A 22,044-nucleotide genomic window follows, 5' to 3' on the forward strand; every position below is an offset into this window, starting at 1 on the left:
ACTATGAGCAAGAAGACGAAAGAAAACACGAGAACCAGTCGTTTTGATATTTCCAGGCATGGTAGGGGACTTGGAGAGGAGGTGGAAGTAACCCTGGTATGCCTATCAAGCTATGAGCCCATGGAATGGCATCCCATGGTCAAGATCTTTCCAACAAGTCATGGATCGTGAAAATCCATCAAGGTACAGTGAAATAGGAATAAATTTCATCCCGAGCTGCGCTTGCGGCTTTGAACAGGTGAGCGCAGTGCAGAGACAAGTGCGGCCAATACAGGGAAAAACTTGCTGGCATGAAAAGGGTTAAGCACGATATTTCAAGGGTGTCTTTTTCTAGTCTTTCAGCCACAAACTATGTTGAGGTATGCAGCCAGCATGGAACTTAATTTGTCGTCAACCATGCTGCCATTAGTCTTCTATTATGGCTTTTCTATGTAAGTGTTTACTTGTATTTTATTATGGCAATCAACAGAATCAGCGAAGCGGACATTGGACGTAGTAAAAAAAAAAAGTAAATTATCGTGTCCGTTCCCGAAGGGAACTCACGACGGCCGCTAACACCCAGTAAATCCTAGCGGCAGATGCAGCGCCTAACGGTGGGGGTGAGTGGATAAGTCTCACAACCACTGGCACAAGTGCCGAGAACGACCCCATTAGCTGCATCCATGTACCCCTTGTGCCTGGCCACAAGTACCCAGTTGACTGTGGGTAGCAGCACGGCTGGAAAAACCGCTTGGACGTAGTAATGAACAAGAATAAAATATGGATAATAAAATTTCCTAGCAGGTTTTCTACAGACATTCATCAGGAAAATACGTCGTAATTATGAAATCTAGCAGTAAACAACATTATATATGTGGAAGAGTACGAAATGCACTATATGAAAAAATTGGAGAAAAGAAGGTGAAGTGAGAAAGACTAGAGAAGTGAGAACTAATAACAGGGGTACGCGAAGAGAAAAGTATGGCGCGTATATATTGTTGTTTACTGCTAGATTTCATTATTGAGACGTATGTCCCTGATGAACGCCTCTAGAAAACTTGCTAGGAAATTTTATTATCCATATTTTATTCTTGTTCATTACTATGTCCAATGTGCGCTTCACTGATTCTGCTGATTGCAATAACAACGTTATTGTCTCCGTGCCGCTTATTCGTTTACTTGTATTTGTCCTGATTTTCTCTCATTCAAATATACAGCTCCGTCTCAATCTCCCGTATTTAATCTATTTCCTGGTGCCACTTCTGTCCGCTTGGTGTGGACAAAGGTAAAAAAACCGCATATCAATGGTGATCCAAAAGGGTATGATATATTCTACAACGAATATGGAGCCACAAGCAATGTTCACAATATACGTGTTGACCCTTCTGTCGCTCAGAAAATAGTCTCTGATTTAAATTTCAGCACGAATTACACATTCTCAATGGCTGCCATATCATCCGGTGGAAGAGGACCGAATCTAACCCAAACTATTGTTACAACCCAGGAACGTAAGTTTTAAACGAAGAGAATATTGAAGGCTGGGTACCCCCAGCCCCCCCCCCGCCCCCCTCCCTGCTGCCTCGTCAATAGACTCTATGGCATGAATGTAGTGTAATAAGCACTGTTTATTGATGCTTGTTAAGGCACAAGCTTTTCCTGTGGATAGGTCTGCACAAAGTTCTCTGGCCTTGTGCCTGTGGTCGACCTACCGTGTCAGCAAACAACACGGAACTTAGCAAATCCATCATCCGGGCTCAGTCCAAACTGTCATGTTTGTTGACCAAACCAGCAAGTATGTTTCCTCAGCGGGAAATTGCCACGTAACAAGCAGATCTCAGCGGGTTTATGGCTCTCTTTGGGTTTGCAAAACACTCCTCCTGAGTTACCCATATTCGTTCATTGTTTGTTTGGGCAAATTTAGAGTGATATCGGGGCCACATTGCGTCGACATCTCAGCGTGGTAGCGTTACATCTTTTTGCGGATTAAAAAAATTCACTAATGAAATTTTTACACCGTGTTATGTTACATCAAAACGAATACTGTACTTGTGCGATTAAAGCCCTCTCTTGAATAGTTCCCCAGTCTCTAAGAGCTAGTGAACAAAATATTAATATGGCCCTCTCTTGAATAGTTCCCCCCCCCCCCCGTCTTGTAACCAAGAGCATGTGAAAGTTAGGTGCTCTTTTGGTAATGTTCTTGTCCATGTCATCGAACTGGTGGTTTCAGGATCCAAATCGCAGTTCCTGGTGCCCTTTCTGTGGAGTCGTGATAGTTTACAGAACACATTAGGTTCAGTTTTCTTTGCCTTCTTTGTTTTTATGCTAGATGACGTAAATGTGCCAGCATTGAAAAAATAGTGCTCTCTCTCTCTCTTGAATAGTGCCCTCTCTTGAATAGCGCCCCATTTGTGCTGCACGTTGAAAAAATAGTGCGCCCTTTGCACTAATCGTGAGAGTACGGTAATTCGAATTGTTTTCCAAACGAATAATTCTAGAATATTCGGTGAATTCGTTTCACCCCTAGTTACATGCAGTGCCTGCAACTTGAACACTTCGTTTATTATTATATTATACGCACGTCCGCGTTTACGTCAACAGTAAGTCCACGTATTCGCATGTGCCAGAAGACAGGCAGAGTGGGCAGGGAGGAAAACAAAAATAAATAAAAGTAAAAAATAAATGTTAGACAGCAGGCGATAGACACATAACTCATGTTCGATGATAGGTGCTCAATGCACGGGATCTATTCGAAAGATCAAAAAATAAAACAAGAATAACAGACAACGACGATAGGTTTGTAACTCATGGTCGATGGTAAGTGCTAAATGCACGGGATCTGTACAATGCCTCTGTCCCATCCGTTAGTTACTGCGTACATCCTGGCACAGCTCGCGCCACGCAGGCCTGTCAGCGGCGATGGCCCGCAGGTGTTCCAGGTCTGCCAAGTTCCTCAGACTCCTCAGTCCTGCTGATTCTAGGTCCGCGGATAGTGTGGACACGATGGTTGTCCGTGGCCGCCCTCGCCATACCTTGTCCCCACAGGTGAAGTAACTCCGCATAGCGAGGGCGGCAGGCGTGTCTTGAGGGAGTGACTTCAAGTCACTTCGTTTACGGACTACTATTCGGTAAGATTTAAAACAAAAAAGTGTGATGGCTGCAAAATTAAGAGAGCATGTCTGAGAATACCAAAGTACAGGTCCTCCCTCATTAGTAGATAATCTCTGGGCTATCAAAAACGTTATCTTGTAACGAGACTTATCTTGTGACAGGACTTGCAGCTAAAAGTGAAGTAAGCACTAATTCATAAAATTGTCGACACTTCAACTCAATAATAAGATAATTGAAGATCTCCAACAGCGTTCTTGGGTTTTCTTGAAAAAGACAATTTTGAAATTTTCCTCTCCATCATGCAGAAATACGGCCAAACTCATACCTGCCCAGAAAAGCTCGCCCCTCCGTGAAGTATCCTCAGCATTTTCCTACTCCAACACTGCTCCCAAAGCTGCAGAACAAAGTGTATTGTTGACTCTGAAAAGGAAAAGTGGCGGTGATCACTTGTCACTCCAAATGACAAGCTTCTAGTGCGCAACAATTTTTGGTGCGATCTCTTATGCCAAAGTGACATCCTGAGCGAAGGTATTGAATTTTACTGCAAGAGGCATGGTGACATCACGTGCCTCGTTACACAAGAATGACAAGTCTCGTGAATCTCAGCTCACGAAATATCCAAGTCAGCTTGGTCAAGTGCGTTGTTACTTGGCTTCAACGCCCGTTGCTCTAGAAGCGATCACACTCGCGTTGTCACAAAGCCTAAGAACACGCTGGCCGTGTTGTAGGCCTGCGAACTGGGACTTTCCCTGGCCATGTAGCTTGAAGACCATTAAAATCACGTTCCTAATGACGTAATAAATCTGCCATGCGGTTCATGCATAAAGCACTGTTTGTACCAGTCAACACAAAGCGACCACGCTAGCAGCTCTTGTCGAGCATCGGCATGAACCCAAGGGATTTTTACTGTTGGACCATGTTCGGGATAGCAGGAGGTAAGAGTAAAAGATGCATAACTCTCCTTGCTGTACGGGGGAATATTTCAAAGGCGTATTGCCATTGCAACACTCCTAGGACAGTTTGTTGGGGTTCTGAGCAGACCATGCAGGAAATGCAGCGCACCTTCAGGGCCTGCTCTAGACATTCAACACAGCCCGGTCAGAGTGTACCTGGCGCATGCAGGCCAGCCGGGTCAAGCCGGGTCAGCCTGACCATCCGGCAGAAAAACAACCAAAAAGCCTGCTCAAAACGCAGGAAAACAGAAAGGCGAATTTATTACCGGAAATCGGAAATTTTAGAGAACAAGGCGAACTATCGAAGTCCGCAAACGTAGAAGGTAAACGACATGAATGCAAAGCAGTTCCATTGGATTCTGATTTAACAATTTGAAAAAAGGAATTCTGTTTTCTAATTAGTGCTCCATCGTCCGAATCACCAGTCGGCTGAAAACTTGCAACTGTGTCAAAAGCTATAGCCAAAGTTACGCTTTTGACTGCCTGCCCCATTGACTTTGAATGTCCTGACTTCCTGCTCGCCGCTGGCCAGATCGCGCTCGAACCAGTTGACCCCAGTTGACCCTAGCCAAGTTTCTGTCGCTTGTAGACTGTAGTGTGTACGGTTACAAGATTTGCAACAGATGGGGTCCGCAAATCGTAAAATACCGGTATTTTAGGAATCCATTGTCAGTTTGAGACATTTTTCAGCCGGGTCAGACTGGACCCGGTGTTATCTGTTCAGCCAGGTCGTGCAGTTCCCCAGCCGGGCGCGTGACCCGGCTGACCCGGCTCTCCAGCAGGCCCTGACCTTACCTCAGCCATCACGGTCCGTTCCGAGTAGCGTGCCAGGCACGATCGTGATCAATTGCTTCGTGTCGTGATCCGGAAAACGTCATCCTGCGTCATGAAGCACGTGATTTCACTGTACCTCTTGCTGTAAAATTCAAAACCTTTGCTCAGGACTCGGTCACTTTTGCATCAACAGTCGCACCAAAAAGTGGGGGTAGCTCAAGGAGAAGCTTGTCGTTTGGAGTGACACGTGATCATCGCTGATTTTCCTTTTCAGGGTCAACGATACACTTTGTTCTGCAGTGTTGGGAGTAGCTTTGGAGTAGAAATTGCTGAAGGAGACGTCGCGGAGGGGCGAGCTTTCCTGGGCAGGTATGAGCTTGGCTGAAGTTCAGCATGATGGAGTGGACAATTTCAAAATTGTTTATTTCAAGAAAACCCAAGAATGAAGATGGGGGAACGTGTCCTCAGTGCTAGAAGAAGTGTTCTACTATCTGCCGGTGTATAGTTCTTGCTAATTGGAGATGTAGCTCGTACTTTTATCAGCGCTTGTAAATTGGCTATTTTCAGTACGATCATTTGAGGCGTCAGGGGTTGATGGCCCTTGTCTTCTGGGGTGCTGGCATGGCTAAGCTGTGCTGTCCCAGGAACTCTTCTAAGGTAAGGCAATGTTGGCTTCAAGGAATTTTGTTCCTAGCTTGTTCGTGTACCCTGTGGCGAGACTCGTTTTTAGACTCATAAATGATGTTATTTTTTGACCATCTTTGAGGGGTATGCCAGTTTCAAGGCTCCCGTCAGAAATTTTTCAAGTGTTTTGCACAGTCGATCTTCACCCCAAAGGGAACCTACGTGCAAATTTTGAGGGAAATCGGAGAGATCGACTTGTACACATAATTTGGTATTCTCAGACATACTGTCTTTAGGGAACATCAATTTGAGTTCTGAGTCCCTTTCGAGTTAAAAAAGTATCATTTGAAGTCTGTTTAGTTGACTTTTTTTGAATTTGAATTCTTTATTCTCACGATGGCACCATCGCCAATAAGAGATAAATTTATGAGAAGGTGAGATTGTGGGTTAAGCAATTGGAAAGAGATTTACATCACTTTGAATTTTACAAGTATGGGAGAGGGTGAGCGCTGCAGGAGCAGATTGAGTTAATTAGCAGTGAGCAGGTTTCTTGTTTGAAAGCAGGCCGGGAGGAGACGTCACGAATGCTAGCAGGGAGGGCATTGTAGTATTCTAGGGACTTGTACAGTGGGGAGTCTTTACAGCGATCGGTTCTGGAGGGTGGGAGGTGCCAAGTGCGTGTGTGTCGAAGGCTGTACTGGGCCGTAACTTGAGCGGGGTTGTTCAGCATGCGTATGTGTTGTGGGGCATATTGGTATTTTATGGAGTGGGCAAGAAGGGTGAGCTTCACTTTGCGGCGAGAGAACATTGTTGGCCATTTGAGCCGATGGAGCAGTGTTGAATGATTCAGAGGAGTGTAGAGGGGGAGACGGAGGCAAATTCTGGCCGCCTTGCGCTGGATTCGCTCAAGACGGTCAAGGGCTGCGATTGAGAGCGGGGTGACAGCAATGCATGCATATTCAATTATAGGCAGGATAAATGTTTTGTTAATGAGAGAGAGAGTGATTTAGTGTGTAGAGTTGATTTGAGCCTAAAGAGAATATTAAAAGATTTTACGGCTTTTTCAGCACAAAGTCAAGGTGGGCTGACCATCTTAGGTCGTGCTGAAAGATGATGCCGAGGTGACGATGTTGTGTTACTGTTTCTAGTTGGGTTTGCCCAAGTTTTATTTCGGGTAGTTGTGTTGGGGGTCGGTTAGCATGGTAGAACGGGAGGATGACGGTTTTCGTTTTATTGACTAGCATGTGCCAGTGCTCTAGCCATTCTGCTGCGGCATCGACGCTTCTTTGTAGCACAGCCTCACACTCAATGTAGCTGCCTGCAATGGCAATTAGTGCGGTGTCGTCCGCGAACTGGCTACACGAGGTTGTAGCATTTTCACAGGCAGTGGGCAGGTCAATGGTGTACGCCAGGAACAGAAGTGGTCCCAGGACAGAGCCCTGGGGCACTCCCGCTGGTATTGGTATGAAGGCGGATGTTGTGCCTTCAAACTGCACCCGCTGTCTGCGTCCTGTCAAGTAGGCTTCGAGCCACTTGTGAGCCTTGCCGTCGACACCGTAGTGGCTCAGCTTTTTCACCAAGCCTTGATGCCATACACGATCAAAGGCTTTACTGAGATCGAAGAAACACGTAACAACATGCTTCCCCGCATCCCTAGCTGTGGATATCTGGTGGACGATCCGTGCGAGTTGCAGTTCGGTCCCGTCTTGTTTCCTGAAGCCGGATTGGTTGGAGGGTAAGTGCGGTGCTATGTGATTGTACAGACGAGAGTGGACTATTTTTCTTGTGTTTTTGATATTATACTGAGCAGGGAGATGGGTCGGTAGTTGGTAGGATGAGAGGGGTTGCCCGACTTGGGGATGGGTGTAATAGTTGCGTCTTTCCGATCCTGTGGTATTTCTCCGGTTCTGAAGGACAGATTGTAGAGACTAGTGAGAGCTGGGGAGATTTCCTTTGCAGTTTTTTTCAGGGGCCGAGTTGGGATGTTGTCAAAGCCTGGGCTCTTGCCAGTGTCTAGACTGCTTAGAAGCTTCTTGACCTCTTCCACTGTTGCTGCTATTGTATTTAGAGTATGACTGATGTCAGGGGTAGTGTTGATGTCTGGTGTAGTACAGGTGGTCTTGTCGATGGACTGTTGGCTTTGGGAGATAAAGAACTTGTTGAGAGCTGTTGCCTTCTCCATAGCCGTGGCTGCAGTGGAGTTGGCTGTCGATAGTGTGGGAATTGTTTGCTTAGACGGTTTCTTCAGGCGCTTCAGTAGACGGTGGAGGTTTGTACCCGTTGACGTTGTTTGCTGGACAAAATCAGACTTAGCCTGTCGCAAAAGAGCGGTTACTCGGTTACGCTGGGCTGTGTACAGTTTCCAATCTGAGTCTAGTTGGGTCGCCTTGTAGGTGCGGAACTGTTCGTGCTTTGTTTTGATCTGGCTGAGAAGATCCTTCGTCATCCAGGGACGAGTGGGCGTAGTATTTTTGCGGGATTTGCTTCTGGTCACTTGGCAGTGGTGCACGGCTAGTTTCAGTATCTGGTCTCTCCAGAAGTTCCAGAATGAGGTTACTGGCTGAGGGTCAGTGGGATGTGGATCGTACTGCAGATGGCAGGTAGCAAGAGCTTCACGCAGTGATGCAATGCGTTCCTCGCTCCACAACCAGTATGTGCTGGAGGTGCTCTGCTGTGTAGTACTGCTCTCATTTTTATTATTATTATTATTATTATTATTGGTAACCGCAATCAGTAATACCAGCTGGATCGACATTTGAGTACACTGTATTCATGTATTGTAAAACTGTGGAGGCAATGTGCAATAAAACGATGAAAATGTGAAGAAATTGTGTAGAGAAAAAAAGGGATTCTAACAAGTTTTCGTACAACACTCATCAGGAATCTTCGTTGTACTAAAGGACACTGAAAACAAAATTGAACTATTATAGAAAATCTAAGTTAGAGAAATAACACTAAGAACAACAGCAGTGAAATTTGCAAGTGTGAATTTTAACAATGAAAGCGAGAGCAATAACGAATGTGTGTACTAACACTAAACTTGCAACTGAAAAATGAACAAAGAAGAGAAAGAAAGAAGGAAGGACAAAGTGATAACAAATAACAGCAGTACATTATACCTAGAACATTATAGGCCAAGCTTGGCCGCACCAAACATGACACTTTACTTGAACAATTTTAACCCAATTATACTATCCTTCTGTACACACAAATTAGGCTTATACAGACGCTGACAGATGGCTTCCAAAACTTTTAACTGCAGTCCATAACCATGACGACCACGGCACAATACAGTGAATGAAGAGTCGGAATACGAATTGCAACAATCAGGACTAGCCAACAGATGATTGTACACTGAAGACTTGCTACCACTAAACCTACGCACAACACTAACATTCTCACCGGCACTCTCACGATCACTACAATCGTCGCTCTCCGACTCATTGCTCCCTTCACCGTCCGTCCCATCATCTGCTTCCTCTGCGCTCTCTCTGTTATCCCGCCTGACATGGTCCATTGAACGGGACTCGGCCGTCACCCTGCTCTCACGTCCCTCCTTGCGCCCTTGTCCGTTGAGGGCGTAGTTTCTGTTGTAGTTGGCTGTTGACCGTCTTGGTCTTTCAATAGTGGACCTGATTGAGGCATCCGCAGAGGAGCTTGCTGCAGAGCCTGCATTGCCATCAGTGTAACTGCTGCAGTTTTCGAAGTGCGTGCGTGTGTGTGTGTGTGTGTGTGTGTGTGTGTGTGTGTGTGTGTGTGTGTGTGTGTGAGTGTGCTCATGTGTGTGTGTGTGTGTGTGTGTGTGTGCTGTTGACAATCCGGTAGCGCATGGCGACCATTGCGTGATCCGTACCACACTCAGCACTGTGTATAACCTGTGAGTCCAAACATCGTTGCCAGTGATTTCTTGGAATAATGACGTAGTCAATGCAATGCTGTGTTTTGGTGCGGGGGTGTTGCCAAGTCCATCGTGTGTCGTATTCTTTCTGGAACCAAGTATTACAAATCATTGCCTCATTTGTGAGCAAGAAACTCATCAGCTCCTGTCCAGAAGAATTTGCCACTCCATGTCCAAACGGGCCACGCACGTAACTCCAGTCATCGTCAGCATGTAAACGTGTACCCACACGCGCGTTGAAATCTCCCAGTAGGATGTACTGTTCAGTTGCTGGGACGCCAGTGATAGCTTGTTGAAGGGCGCCATAGAAAGACTCCTTCAGGGTCTTCGAGCTACTGAAAGTTGGAGCATACGCACTCATCACTGTCACCCAGACGCTGTCACCGCCCTGGAGAGTAAATAGTAGTCGAGCTGACACCAAACGTGATCCGTGGGCTGTCCATTGACAGCCGCCAGCACGCCACGCTTCGATCGCGTCGCCGTTCAAAACAATACAAACACCTTCGCCACGACGGAAAGAAATTTCGCCAGCATTATTGTCATCGCGAGGGACTGGTCGTCCTGAGGCCAGCACAACAGCTCTAAACATGGAGTGCCGAGGTTTGATGTCTCCAAGTTCCGTGATACACTGGCTCGGGGAAGAAACGTAGACTGCGAGTTGATCCGGGAATATCAGACCAAGACGGAGACAGTATTGAATGGGAAGTTATCATCACCCATCACCACTACTGGGGAGCATTGGCATGTTCTCCGTGACACGCTTACTGAAGCGGCAGGGGATGTCCTCGGCCGTAGCAAACGCAGGCAACCAGACTGGTACGTGGACAGCCGGGAAATCATCCAACCTCTACTTGCCAGACGGAACGAGTTGTACTCCCGATGGATCAAGACTGGCCAGTCCAACAATCCAGTACTGGTAGAATTCCGGAGGGCTCGAGGAGAGGCCCGCGCCGCTGTGCGAAGGGCGAAAAATGACTGGTTCGTGGCCAAGGCAGCGGAGTTGGAACAGTCACGTTTCAGCTCAGCCCACGTATGGTCTTGTATTCACGATATGCAGGCCGCACGGCAAGGCTTGCGCAGTAAGGCAACTGTGCCTATACGTGATCTGAACAACAACATATGCAAGTCTCGAGCAGAGCAGGGTACGCAGTGGCGACGGCACTTTGCCAACATACTTAATGTCGCGTCCGTGTTTGACCCAGAGGAGATTGATCAGCTAGAGGCCAGGGATCCAGTCCCAGAGCTCGATGACCTGCCAACTGCTGAGGAGCTACAGCGAGCTATAAGCAAACTACGCAATGGAAAGGCGGCCGGTGAGTCAGGCATCCTACCGGAGATGATCAAGTACAGTGGCCAGAGGTTCAGTGAGTCTCTGTTGGAACTCCTCCATCGCGTCTGGAATGATGGCACAGTACCGCAGGAATGGGTCGACTGTAATCTTATACCCATTCCCAAGAAAGGCGACCTGAGTCGCTGCGATAATTGGCGAGGCATTTCCCTCTTGGATGTTGCCGGTAAAGTACTTGCCCGCATTGTGCAGACTCGCCTGCAATCTATGGCTGAGTCCTTCTTACCAGACACTCAGTGTGGTTTTCGACGAGGGCGATCCTGTACGGATATGATATTTGTGGTCCGCCAGATGGTGGAGAAGGCATTTGAACATCGAGGGAAAGCTTTCCTCCTGTTCATCGACCTCCGCAAGGCTTATGACTCTGTCAGTCGGGATTGCCTGTGGCGCGTACTGGAGAAAGCTGGTGTTCCTCCCCGTCTCCTATCCATTGTTCAGTCCTTCCACACCTCTATGCAGGCTACAATTTGCGTTGATGGTGATAGACTCGATCCATTTGCTGTGAGGAATGGCCTCCGTCAAGGTTGCTCCATGGCTCCCACATTATTTAACATCTTCATGTGGGCAGTCTTCCAACGGTGGTATGCCCGCGTCGCAGATATCCCCGGAGCTGGTGTTCCGATTCATACTAATGCAAGGCAACGTCTGTTCTTCCGACGACACCGCACAGACACTAGACGTTCCATCCTTGACTGCCAATTTGCAGATGACTCTGCCCTGATGGCCACGCGTCGGGAGGCAATAGAGACTTGCCTAACGGCATTTGTTGAGGTGGCAGGTGCATTCGGTCTCAAAGTTAACCTAGAGAAAACCAAGCTCATGGTCACCGGTCATCATGTTACTGAAGAGGATGTGCGCCCGCTGATGTTGAATGGCCATGCGGTGGAGGTGGTCTCTGAGTTTCGCTACCTCGGAACTAATATCCACGCTGATGGCCGCTGCTCCCGGGATATCGAGTCCAGGATAGCTGCTGCATCACGTGCCTTTGGCGTTCTGAGTCGCCCAGTGTTTCGGGATAACAATCTAACGCTGGCCACCAAGCGAACAGTGTTTGAGGCGTGTGTGCTGAGCTTGCTGCTGTATGCGTCTGAGTGCTGGGTACCACTCCAAGCCGATATTGCCAAGCTGTCATCTTTTTACATGAGATGCCTCCGCACCATCATGGGTGTGTCACGCTCTGACGTCTGGGACTTCCACATCAGCAACACCACCATCCTGGAGCAGTGGAATGATGCCAGACCCCTGCCCATCAAGGACCGGATTGTGCAACGCCGTTTGGAATGGTTTGGCCACGTTATGCGCATGGATATGGAACGGACACCCCGGGTTGTTCTGTTCGGCTGCCGACCGGAGACCCGACCTGCATGCGGCCCACGAAAGCGCTGGCGAGACGCTCTGAGTCCGGATCTACAGCGATGTGACGTACAGGACTCTTGGCCAGAAGATACCCAGTCACGACCAGGGTGGAGGAACATCTACCGTGAGCTGGAACCAGCTTCGTCACCAGTGCGTAATGTGCAATGTCTTGTCTGCCGACGCGTATTTAGCAGGCCTTCGGACAAGCGCCGTCACAAGTGCTTGGATGAAAGGGCCAAGCCCATAGCAGAGCAGCGCGGTGCAGTGCAATGTCCCCAATGTCAACGGTGGCTACGCAGCCGTGGTGGGCTATCGCGGCATAAATGCACACCCCATGATCCTCAGCCCCGTGAAGACCATCCCCAGGCTATTGCAAGGGACTGTTGCGCAGCTCACTGCCCCACATGTGACCGCTGTTTCGCCAGACCGTCTGACAGATCACGACACAAATGCCACCGTAGTACGCATCGCCCGACTGCAGCAACACGATTGACATTTGAATGGTCCTGCCCCGACTGTGGCCGCCGTTTTCGCCGCGGGAGCGACCTCACCCGACACAGGTGCCAGCGGCCTCCCTCCTCCCCGGTTCTCTCTTAAGGAGAGCCACGTGGCCCTTGTGGCAGTGCTGAACAGGAACAGGAACAGGTGTGTGTGTGTGTGTGTGTGTGTGTGTGTGTGTGTGTGTGTGTGTGTGTGTGTGTGTGTGTGTGTGTGTGTGTGTGTGTGTGTGTGTGTGTGTGTGTGTGTGTGCAGGTGTGTGTGTGTGTGTATGTAGTGTGTGTGTCTGTGTGTGTGCATGCGTAACGTTACGGCCTGTATTGAATTGTGTACTTTGAAGTTATTTGTGGCAGCTCAAATTAGAAAAGATAGTAAATATCCCTGTTGCAATCAACATATCACGTATAATGACATAATTACTCAATCTGCGGACAGCATGCTGTAATGACATAATTATTACTTTATTGGAATTTGAAAAATAAATTCAAGTAACCATGACAATATTACATGTGTTACGTGCGTGGAAATATGTCGCTAAGCCAATAAGCCGATCGTTATGATATCAGCTGAGCCACTAAGGAAATATCACGATCGTTTCAGCCCTAGGACTCTATGAGCATGCGCACTGAGAGAGAGGATGTTGATTTTGAGAGAGACGAAGTTTCCTTTTACTTGTGGGATTTTGTCTTTGCTTCTGGAGTGAATTGTAATTCTTTTCTTTGACTGCTGTGGAAATAAATAATCCTAAGAAATCCTGCAAGCAAGCAGGTTACAATACCAGCGATCTATATCTTTGTGCATAGATTGGTGTTTCTTCGTGTCGTATGTTTATCCTCATATTTCCAGCTTTGCAATAGTTGTTGGGGGTAGATAAAAGTGTGTTTGACGTGGTGTCCATTTAAAATCAGTTGAGTCAAATGGCCTGGAATAGCGCTTCCGATCATTGGTCATAGCACAGCCATGCAGATTTGGCTAAGAGCAAAACATATTGTAGACTCAATGTGACAACGTTTTCGAATCAAAACACCTAGACAGAATGTGAATTTGACCCCGCTCCTGTTTTTCGTGTGATCTCTGATAAGCTTCTGCAGCCTCTACAAATGATGCACTATATTGCCAGGTGGAAATTGGGCCAAGTGTTTTGCTACACCTGTGGCATATGGAAAGGGTTTCTAAAATCCCATTTCGAAAGTTAAGTTTGGATGAACTTTCAACTTCTTTTCATTTCTATCAAATTAAAAAAAAATTATTGCTGTTTTATCACGACTCTGCAGTTCCTCCTGCGCCAATTGTCAATTCTGCAAGGCCACTAGCCACCGAGGTGACAATTCACCTAACACGTGTAAAAGGAAATTATCACTTGTCCAACTTCTGCTGTTACTTCACAAGGCAATCGGTGTCCGACATACATATGTCAAACTTGTCAAGTGTCCTGATCTGCAACAAGACCAGTCCTGTTGTCCTTTCACCGGTTGAAGAAGATGCAACATATATATATCACTGTGTTGCTAGAAACACGTATAATGCATTGGATGGAAATGCTACAGAACAAAAAATGTTCAGTACAACAGCAACAGGTAGGGAGCCGGTATCAGAGATTTGTTGCAGAATATGCAGAGAGCAGACTAGCAAACCCTGCAGCTGTGTTCTGGGGAAATAAGGAGAGTTGAAGTACAATAATGCTGCAGTATGGAGTGCTGCATACTGGCATGTTGCCAATGCACTTGACATGCTCTCCTCCGCTTTGTACACTTCCTTTAAAATCCTCTAAGTGGTAGTATCCCGAAACTCCTAAGGTCCCCCATCAATCATCGCCTTGAGGCAAGCTGATTGAAGGCTTGTGCACATGGGTCCTGGAAGGTAGGTTTTCACCCAAGTTGTGCTGGCTCAAACATCAACTAAGGTTCCCTGAAAGACAGCACCAGCTTTTTGGGACTCCCACTTTATGTGTTGAGAGCTTTTTGCTCACTTCGTTTCACATTGCTAGCCATTCTTGCATGTGTGAACTGCTACTCGGGATGTGTATGATGAGACGGGGTGCATACTGCATACTGTTGGTCATTGCATCATCACTGCATCACTTTAACCTTTGCATTGCTGAGCCCATAGTATTACACAACAGTATTACGTGATGAGTGTACATCGCGCATTGATGAGAATTAACAGGGCGTGCATATGTTCATATGCCCGTTAATTCTTACTCGATTCCCAATCGAAATAATGTAGGGCGATGCGAAAGCTCTCAGCTTGCAATCGGATCAATATTCGTTGATTTATGATGCTCCATAGACAAGCATACCCACACGAAACCAACGACTATTGTGCAGTGAGTGGGTGCTTGATTTTCTTCTTTCTGTGTTTTTTTCAACGTGGTGCCACGACTACTCCGAGATATTGACCTGCGGGAGTGTTCAAAAAACATTTGACCTCGATACAACCGAGGAGAGTCAAATGGCGGCTGAAAGAAAACTTTCTTTTGATTTTTGCAAACGCGACTTTGGGACAAATTCGCTTAGTTCTAAATCTTGTCTCCTGTCATGGGAAGACTTATGGTTCAGCTCCTCTTTTTCCTGGTTGTAGTAGCTTTCCAGGAAGCCAAAGACCATGAAATATGGAGAATGTGGATGACTGAGCTACGGCCTTTTACCTGCAGTATGTTTTTAGTAAAAATGACCCGTTTTCTCTGATCCTTAGGGCCCTGGCAGCAGTATACGCATACATACACCGGTACACCGCATGCACTCGATTGTTTAGTGAATGCTTCAGACTATTTTGATAGCTGGATTGCCTTGCTAGTGCTAAGCTTGATGTACATGATGACTAGGCGCCAGGCGCGAACTGATGGTGGTGAGAAGGAGAGCTCTGTGCCAGAACTTTGCAGCTTAGAGAGCGTGTGCGGGCAGGCGTGTGTTTACCGCCATATTGCCAGGTGTGTCTTTACCACCATATTTATCAACCATAAGTACAGCTGCAGTGGTGTCTTCAACTTCATTCTCCCGAGTCAAGCTCAGTATGAAAGACATCCAAGAAGAAGATTGCCTGATGAGTCCAGCGGGGACGAAACGTACGTCGCAATCGAGCTATGTTGTTGCTGTGTCATCTTCTATGTGCCATGCACTACTTGATGTTCCAGCCTGCTATGTCGGATACCGCCAACCATGCATTGAGTAGGCGCCAGGCACTAACTGATGGTGGTGGTTGTGAGAAGGAGAGCTCTGTGCCAGAACTTTGCAGCTTAGAGAGCGAGTGTGGGCAGGTGTGTTTTCCGCCATATTGCCAGGTGTGTCTTTACCACCATATTCATCAACCATAAGTACAGCTGCAGTGGTGTCTTCAACTTCATTCTCCCGAGGGCTGAAAGGGCTAACGAGTACCGTAAAAGCCCCTGTATACGCCCACTCAAAATTACGCCCACCCTCCGTGTACACGCCCAGTCAGGGGAAGTCAACACTTTTGTTTCGAAATGGCGCCCATGCCCATGTATACACCCAGGTATGCCTGCAACACCAGTACATGTACAAATACTGATACCCAATACATACTGCTATCCCTACTCCAAGTATATGCCGTGCCCTTGTATACGCCCAGGAAACCGAGGTTGCTATTCTATACGCCCGGGGCCTATACACGGGCTTTTACGGTAAAGCGAAAGTTCCAAACGAAACTTTGCACTTTACAGTATTGCCCTTCTCCTTCTATCTCTATCTCTATCTCCATCCCACTTTATATCTATCTCTATCTATCTATCTCTCTCTATCTCCATCTCTATCTCTATCTCTCTCTCTCTCTCTATGTCTATCTATCTCTATCTATCTTTATCTAACATAATCAAGTAGCTCCACTGTCCGAAGAGTGAAGAGCGAGAGGGGAAGCTGTGTCGCAACTCCGAGTTTCACGTAGTCACGATTATTAGCTAACTGAATCTATCTCTATTTCTATCTCTCTATTCACCTCATTATGGACAGCTCCAAGTGTGGCACCTGGCAACTTTATCTTGGACTCCAGAACAGCAACAACAGTAACACTCAGCTGGACTGCTGTAGACCCATACAAGCTGAATGGAAAGCTGGTTGCATACCATGTTGACTGTGCACATCAGAATGGCAGCCATGTGACATCGGCCAGTACCAGCCACACCCATGCAACACTCTCAGGACTAACTTTTGATACAACATACAACTTATCACTGGTCGCTGAATCAACCGGTGGTACCGGCAGCTACGAGAGTCGCCTGCAAAGTTCTACCACCCAGGATGGTAAGACAATGAGTTATTCTCATGTGGCCAGTTTTTCAACCTATCAACTGCCGAGCCCGTACTATTAAGTGATTCTAGATTATGTCCAGGCTCTTTACGTGTTCCTCAAATACACACTTGAAAGAAGGAATCCAAGCGTTTTGCTGTAACTCTGAGTTTCACGGTTTTGTAAGAGGCACAAGCAACTGCACAGCACTGTGACTAGATACAATGTAGTATTGGAATGGACTGTAATATCTAGTAGTTTTAGTGTTACAGCGGTTGGTACATGTACTGAAACACTGAAACTGCATGCACGTGATATTCACTGATACTCTGCCATTGTTGAATTTGCACGAGAAATGGTGGAGTTACGAAGGTTTTAGTGGTCGATCATATGATCGAAAGTCTGTAGACAGGTACCAACCGCTGTAGCACAAAAACTACTAGATAATACAGTCCATTCCTATACTATCTAGTTACAGTACTGTACAGATGCTCGTGACTCGTATCCATGTGTCACTGCTCCATTCCGTGAGTGATAAAATAATATTGATCGATCTTAAACATTTTGCATCCATGTTGAAGGTCTGTTGAGTGGTCGCTTAAAAGGCTGTATTTACATGGAAGTTTTCAACCTGGGTCAAATTTCAACCCACCATGAGCACAGATTGACTGGATGGATCATTTACATGACACATTGCAGTTGACCTGGAAATTTCAACCCTTCCATCAGGGGAGGGTTGAAATCAAGGAATCGCACTACCTTACCTCTGTGCATATTTCGTGCCAGGTTTGCGCAGCACTGGAAAGGCAACGTTCACGCGAAAGTAGTTACGCGGCCATACAGCACTCTAGAAGTGGACTTTTGTCGGCATATCAGTAATTGACCTGGGTCAACCTTTTTCATGTGAGCACTCCCCAATCCCTAGTTTTTTCAATCGTACAGAATGTGGTAGTCATGCATTGTACATCACGGCTGTAGTACTGATGTGCACAGTCATGGTAACAGTGCATTGCGTAATGCTCTTGGCCATATGCTGCTGTTGAGCTGGTTTTACAGATGAAGAATCTGAGAGACACAATGGCTAGTTGTCTATTCTTTCCGTGTGCTTAGTCTGGCTTCTTGCATGCCTACATTGGCGCAGTGAACAGGCACGGATTTGTCGCCATGTCCGCTCCCAAAGGCAGAGCGCCGAAGGAATTTGTACCTGACTTTTCCAGCAACATCGGAGCCGATTTCGAATTGTGGCTCGAGGACGTTGATGATTACCTGAAAATTTGTGGAGTTACGACGGCAGCTGATAAGAAGAGGCTGTTTCTGAACCTTGCAGGCCTCGCTGTCAGGCGTATTGTTAAAGGAATCGTAGTTCCTACTCCACCAGCTCAGGCTGATGGCAGTGCCGGATGTGAGTACAAAGCTCTGACGGATGCTGTGATTGCTCATTTTCGTCCTGCCACAAACACAACGTCGGAACGCCACCGGTTCCGTCAGCTTCGCCAGAATGAGGGTGAGTCTGTCACATCGTTTGTGGGACGCCTGCGCGAAGCAGCTGATCGCTGTGAATTTGCGTCTACTGCCGTGGACACCATTGATCAGGGACAAATCCGTGACCAGTTGATCGAGGGCCTGCGATCCCAGGAGCTACGTAAAGAACTTCTCAAAGAGTCAAAGTTGACACTAGCCAATGCTGTGAGCAAAGCTGTGGCACTCGAGTCCTCTATCACGGACAGCAAGCTTTATGGTGACGCTGCAGCTACTCCATTGTCGAATTCATTCTCTCACATTCACCGTGTTTCACACTCCCAGCCTGCCTCTGCGCACAAGAAGTTTGGGAAGTGCAAGTACTGTGGCCGCTCGCATCCAAGAGGCAAGCAGCATTGCCCTGCAGCGGATGCTACTTGTGGCAACTGCTCGAAAGTCGGCCACTTTACAACAGTATGCCTGTCGCGCAAGTCTGATAATGCGCGCATGACATCCGAACAGGTGGAGGAGGATGACGCCAACTATTTCTGTGATTACGCATTCTCAGTGGATACTTCTCAGCACCAGCAATTGTTTCGTAAGACGCTGATCGTCAACGGCCGTCCCTGTGAAGGACTACTGGATACCGGTGCTACCCGATCAGTGCTAACCGATGATGTTGTCCAGCCAACGCGAAAGAGTGATCGAATCTTGAAAGCGTACAATGGCGGCGTCATCTCAACACTCGGTATGGCTGATGTGACGGTCTCTGTTGGATCACGCAGCATCGTATGTAGTTGTTTTGTTGTCCCAGTCGCGTCTGGCCGCCAAATCCTGTATGGCCAGGACGTCATCTCCGAACTGGAGTTGCTGACCTCTGCTGAAGTCAATGTGGTGAACGTGACGCCCATCTCTATCACAGTGGACCCTGACACCACTCCAACAGCACTCCCACCCCGTCGGCACGCTTTCAGCATCCGGGATGAAATTGCCAAGGAGTTGGATCGTCTGGTGAAGCATGACATAATCGAGCCAGTGCGAGAAGCTACTCCGTGGGTCTCACCGTTGGTGCCGGTCAGGAAATCAAGCGGTGCTTTGCGTCTCTGCGTGGACTACCGCGTCCTAAACAAGAGCGTAGTCCGGGAGCGTCACCTACTTCCCACCGTTGACGAAATCAATGCGCAGCTGGACGGTGCAACAGTGTTCTCCGTTCTGGATGCTGAATCTGGCTTTCACCAGCTCCCTTTGGCCGATGAATCTCGTCCGTTCACCACTTTCGCCACTCACAAGGGCCTCTTTAGATTCAAGAGACTCCCGTTTGGCATTGCTTGCGCACCGGAGATATTTCAACGTGTGGTGTCTGACATCCTTGCCGGCCTACCGGGAGTCGTTGTCTATATTGATGACATTCTCATCTATGCCCGCAACCGACAGGAACACGACGAGCGCATGGCTGCCGTACTCCGTCGTTTGAGCGAAGCCAACCTGCGCTTAAACTGGGAGAAGTGTCGCGTACGCCAGTCAGAAATCAAGTACTTGGGACACTGGCTGAGCAAGGATGGTGTGCGTCCTGACGGTGACAAGCTGCTGGCAATCCAACAGTTGCAGCTGCCGCAGACGTTGACAGATGTACGTCGTTTCCTTGGTATGGTGACGTACCTTGGTAAATTCATACCGCAGCTCTCACAGACAACTGAGCCGCTGAGGAAACTGGCTCAGCGACAACCATTCGTCGTTGATGATGAGCTGACGGCCGCGTTCACCGATGCGAAGACAGCCGTGGCCTCGTCGCTAGAGTGCTTAGCGTACTTTAAGCCATCCTTGGACGTCCCAACCAAGGTAACATGTGACGCATCTCCACTTGGTCTGGGTGCTATTCTGTGGCAGCAAGACAAGAGTGGCACTTGGTTACCTGTCACCTGCGCCAGCCGTTCATTGTCCGATGTTGAATCTCGTTATTCCCAGTTGGAGCGCGAGATGCTTGGTATCGTATTCTCTCTGACTCGATTCCGACAGTACGTCCTGGGGAGATCTGTTCAAGTTGTGACCGACCACAAGCCCCTGATCTCAATCGTCCAGAAGCCGTTTGACGAAGTACCACCACGGCTGCAGCGCTGGATGGTCGCTCTCATGCCATACCAGTACACCTTGTCACATGCACCTGGGAAGCAGATGGTGTGTGAAGACACATTGTCAAGAGCGCCTGTCCAAGACTCAACTGCCTCACCAGAAGAAGCCCGCTCTATGGCTGAGTTCATTGGCCTGGTCTTGGAAGAGTGCCCAGTCAATATCGACGATATCGCCAAGGCGACTAGTGATGACCCACTGTTGCGCAGCATACAGCAGCGCGTCTTGATGCAATCATGGTCCCAAGTCACACCCGCTGAAGAGCCATACTACCTTATCCGAGATCAGCTGACGACCATTGACGGCATCCTGCTATTCGGTAACCGCTGTGTAATACCAGAAGCTCTCCGACATGCCGTACTGCAGTTGGCCCATGAAGGTCATCCAGGTCGGGACATATTCAAGGATGCTTTGCGACGACGAGTATGGTGGACCGGCATGTCTAAAGATGCCGACAAGTTCGCCGAGCAGTGTTCAGAGTGTTGGCGCCGTCATACAAACCCCGCACAAGAGCTGCTGCCATCAGAAATTGAAGGAGTGTGGCAGAAACTGGCGGTTGATCTGGTGTGTATCGAGGGTCAACAAGTATTATCCATCGTCGACTACGGTTCACGCTATCCGGAGCTACTTCCCTTGTCAGCTACCACAACCGCAGCTGTCATTGACCGGCTGATGGAAGTGTTCGCGAGGTTCGGCCTGCCTAGCGTGTTGGTGTCCGACAATGGCCCCCAGTTTGCCTCAGCCGAAATGGCCCAGTTCCTGCAGCGGTTGGGTATCCAGCACAATCGATCAAGCCCACGCTACCCCAGATCTAATGGCATGGTGGAACGTCTTCATCGAGTCGTCAAAGAGAGAATTCAATCTCTACGACCGTCCCTGTCTTTGCAACGCCGTTTGCAACAAGTTCTCTTTGATATTCGCAACTCAGTGCACCGAATGCTGGGCATGTCACCCAATGAGGCTTTCTTCGGTCGCATGGTTCGCACCCGTCTACCTCACCATTCTACCCCACGCATTGTGAATGCTTCTCATCAGATTCGCGCCAAAGCTGACATGGCAGTCTCGCATGATAGTCGCCGCGGTGTCCGCCAGTTGCCTATGCTGCGTCCTGGCACAATGGTAGTCTTGCAGGATGGCTATTCCGACCCAACTACCCCTTGGCGTGTTGTGGAGCAATATGGCAGACAAGTCGGCGTCACTGATGGCAGGCGGATACTGCTCCGAAATCGGCAGCATGTGCGAGAACATGCTTCACCTGCATCATCAACTGCCACCTCTTCTCGGTCTTTGGATCTCCAGCCAGTTCCGACGCCAGATCCCCAGCCAGCTACCGAGTCAGAAGTGAAATCCTCGGCACCTAATGCAGATGTGCCGCCTGCTACGCCTACTGCTCCGTGTGAAGCAGGAGTGGAATCTGAGATCAAAGAGGCTGATGCTCAGATTCATCCCGAGTCCAGTGACCAATCACGTCGTCAATCACGCCTACCACGGCCCGATGCCCAGTCTGGCTCGCTCTATCGCGAGGGCTATGTAACCCGCGCTGGCCGCACTGTCAAGCTCACTGAGAAAGCTGCTGGTGCATTGATGTAATATCTCCATTTTTGACTGACCATGTTGCATAACTATGCCAATTTGCAATTTAGTTGCTGGTTTGGTTTGTTCTGTTTGTATCGTGGTAC

General features: G+C 48.1%; 1 protein-coding gene across 1 annotated transcript in view; it reads left to right on the top strand.

Annotated features, from left to right (window-relative positions):
* LOC135827824 (tyrosine-protein phosphatase Lar-like) overlaps positions 1-22,044 on the top strand; it is a 183,464-nt gene that overhangs the window by 75,949 nt on the left and 85,471 nt on the right. Inside the window, exons 10-12 of the mRNA XM_065340253.1 lie at positions 1,197-1,487; positions 13,813-14,115; positions 16,504-16,794. Of these exons, the coding sequence (XP_065196325.1) occupies positions 1,197-1,487; positions 13,813-14,115; positions 16,504-16,794 (885 nt within the window). The remainder of the gene's footprint in view (positions 1-1,196; positions 1,488-13,812; positions 14,116-16,503; positions 16,795-22,044) is intronic.

Source organism: Sycon ciliatum, chromosome 12 (genome assembly GCF_964019385.1).
Source record: "Sycon ciliatum chromosome 12, ocSycCili1.1, whole genome shotgun sequence".
NCBI lineage: Eukaryota > Metazoa > Porifera > Calcarea > Leucosolenida > Sycettidae > Sycon > Sycon ciliatum.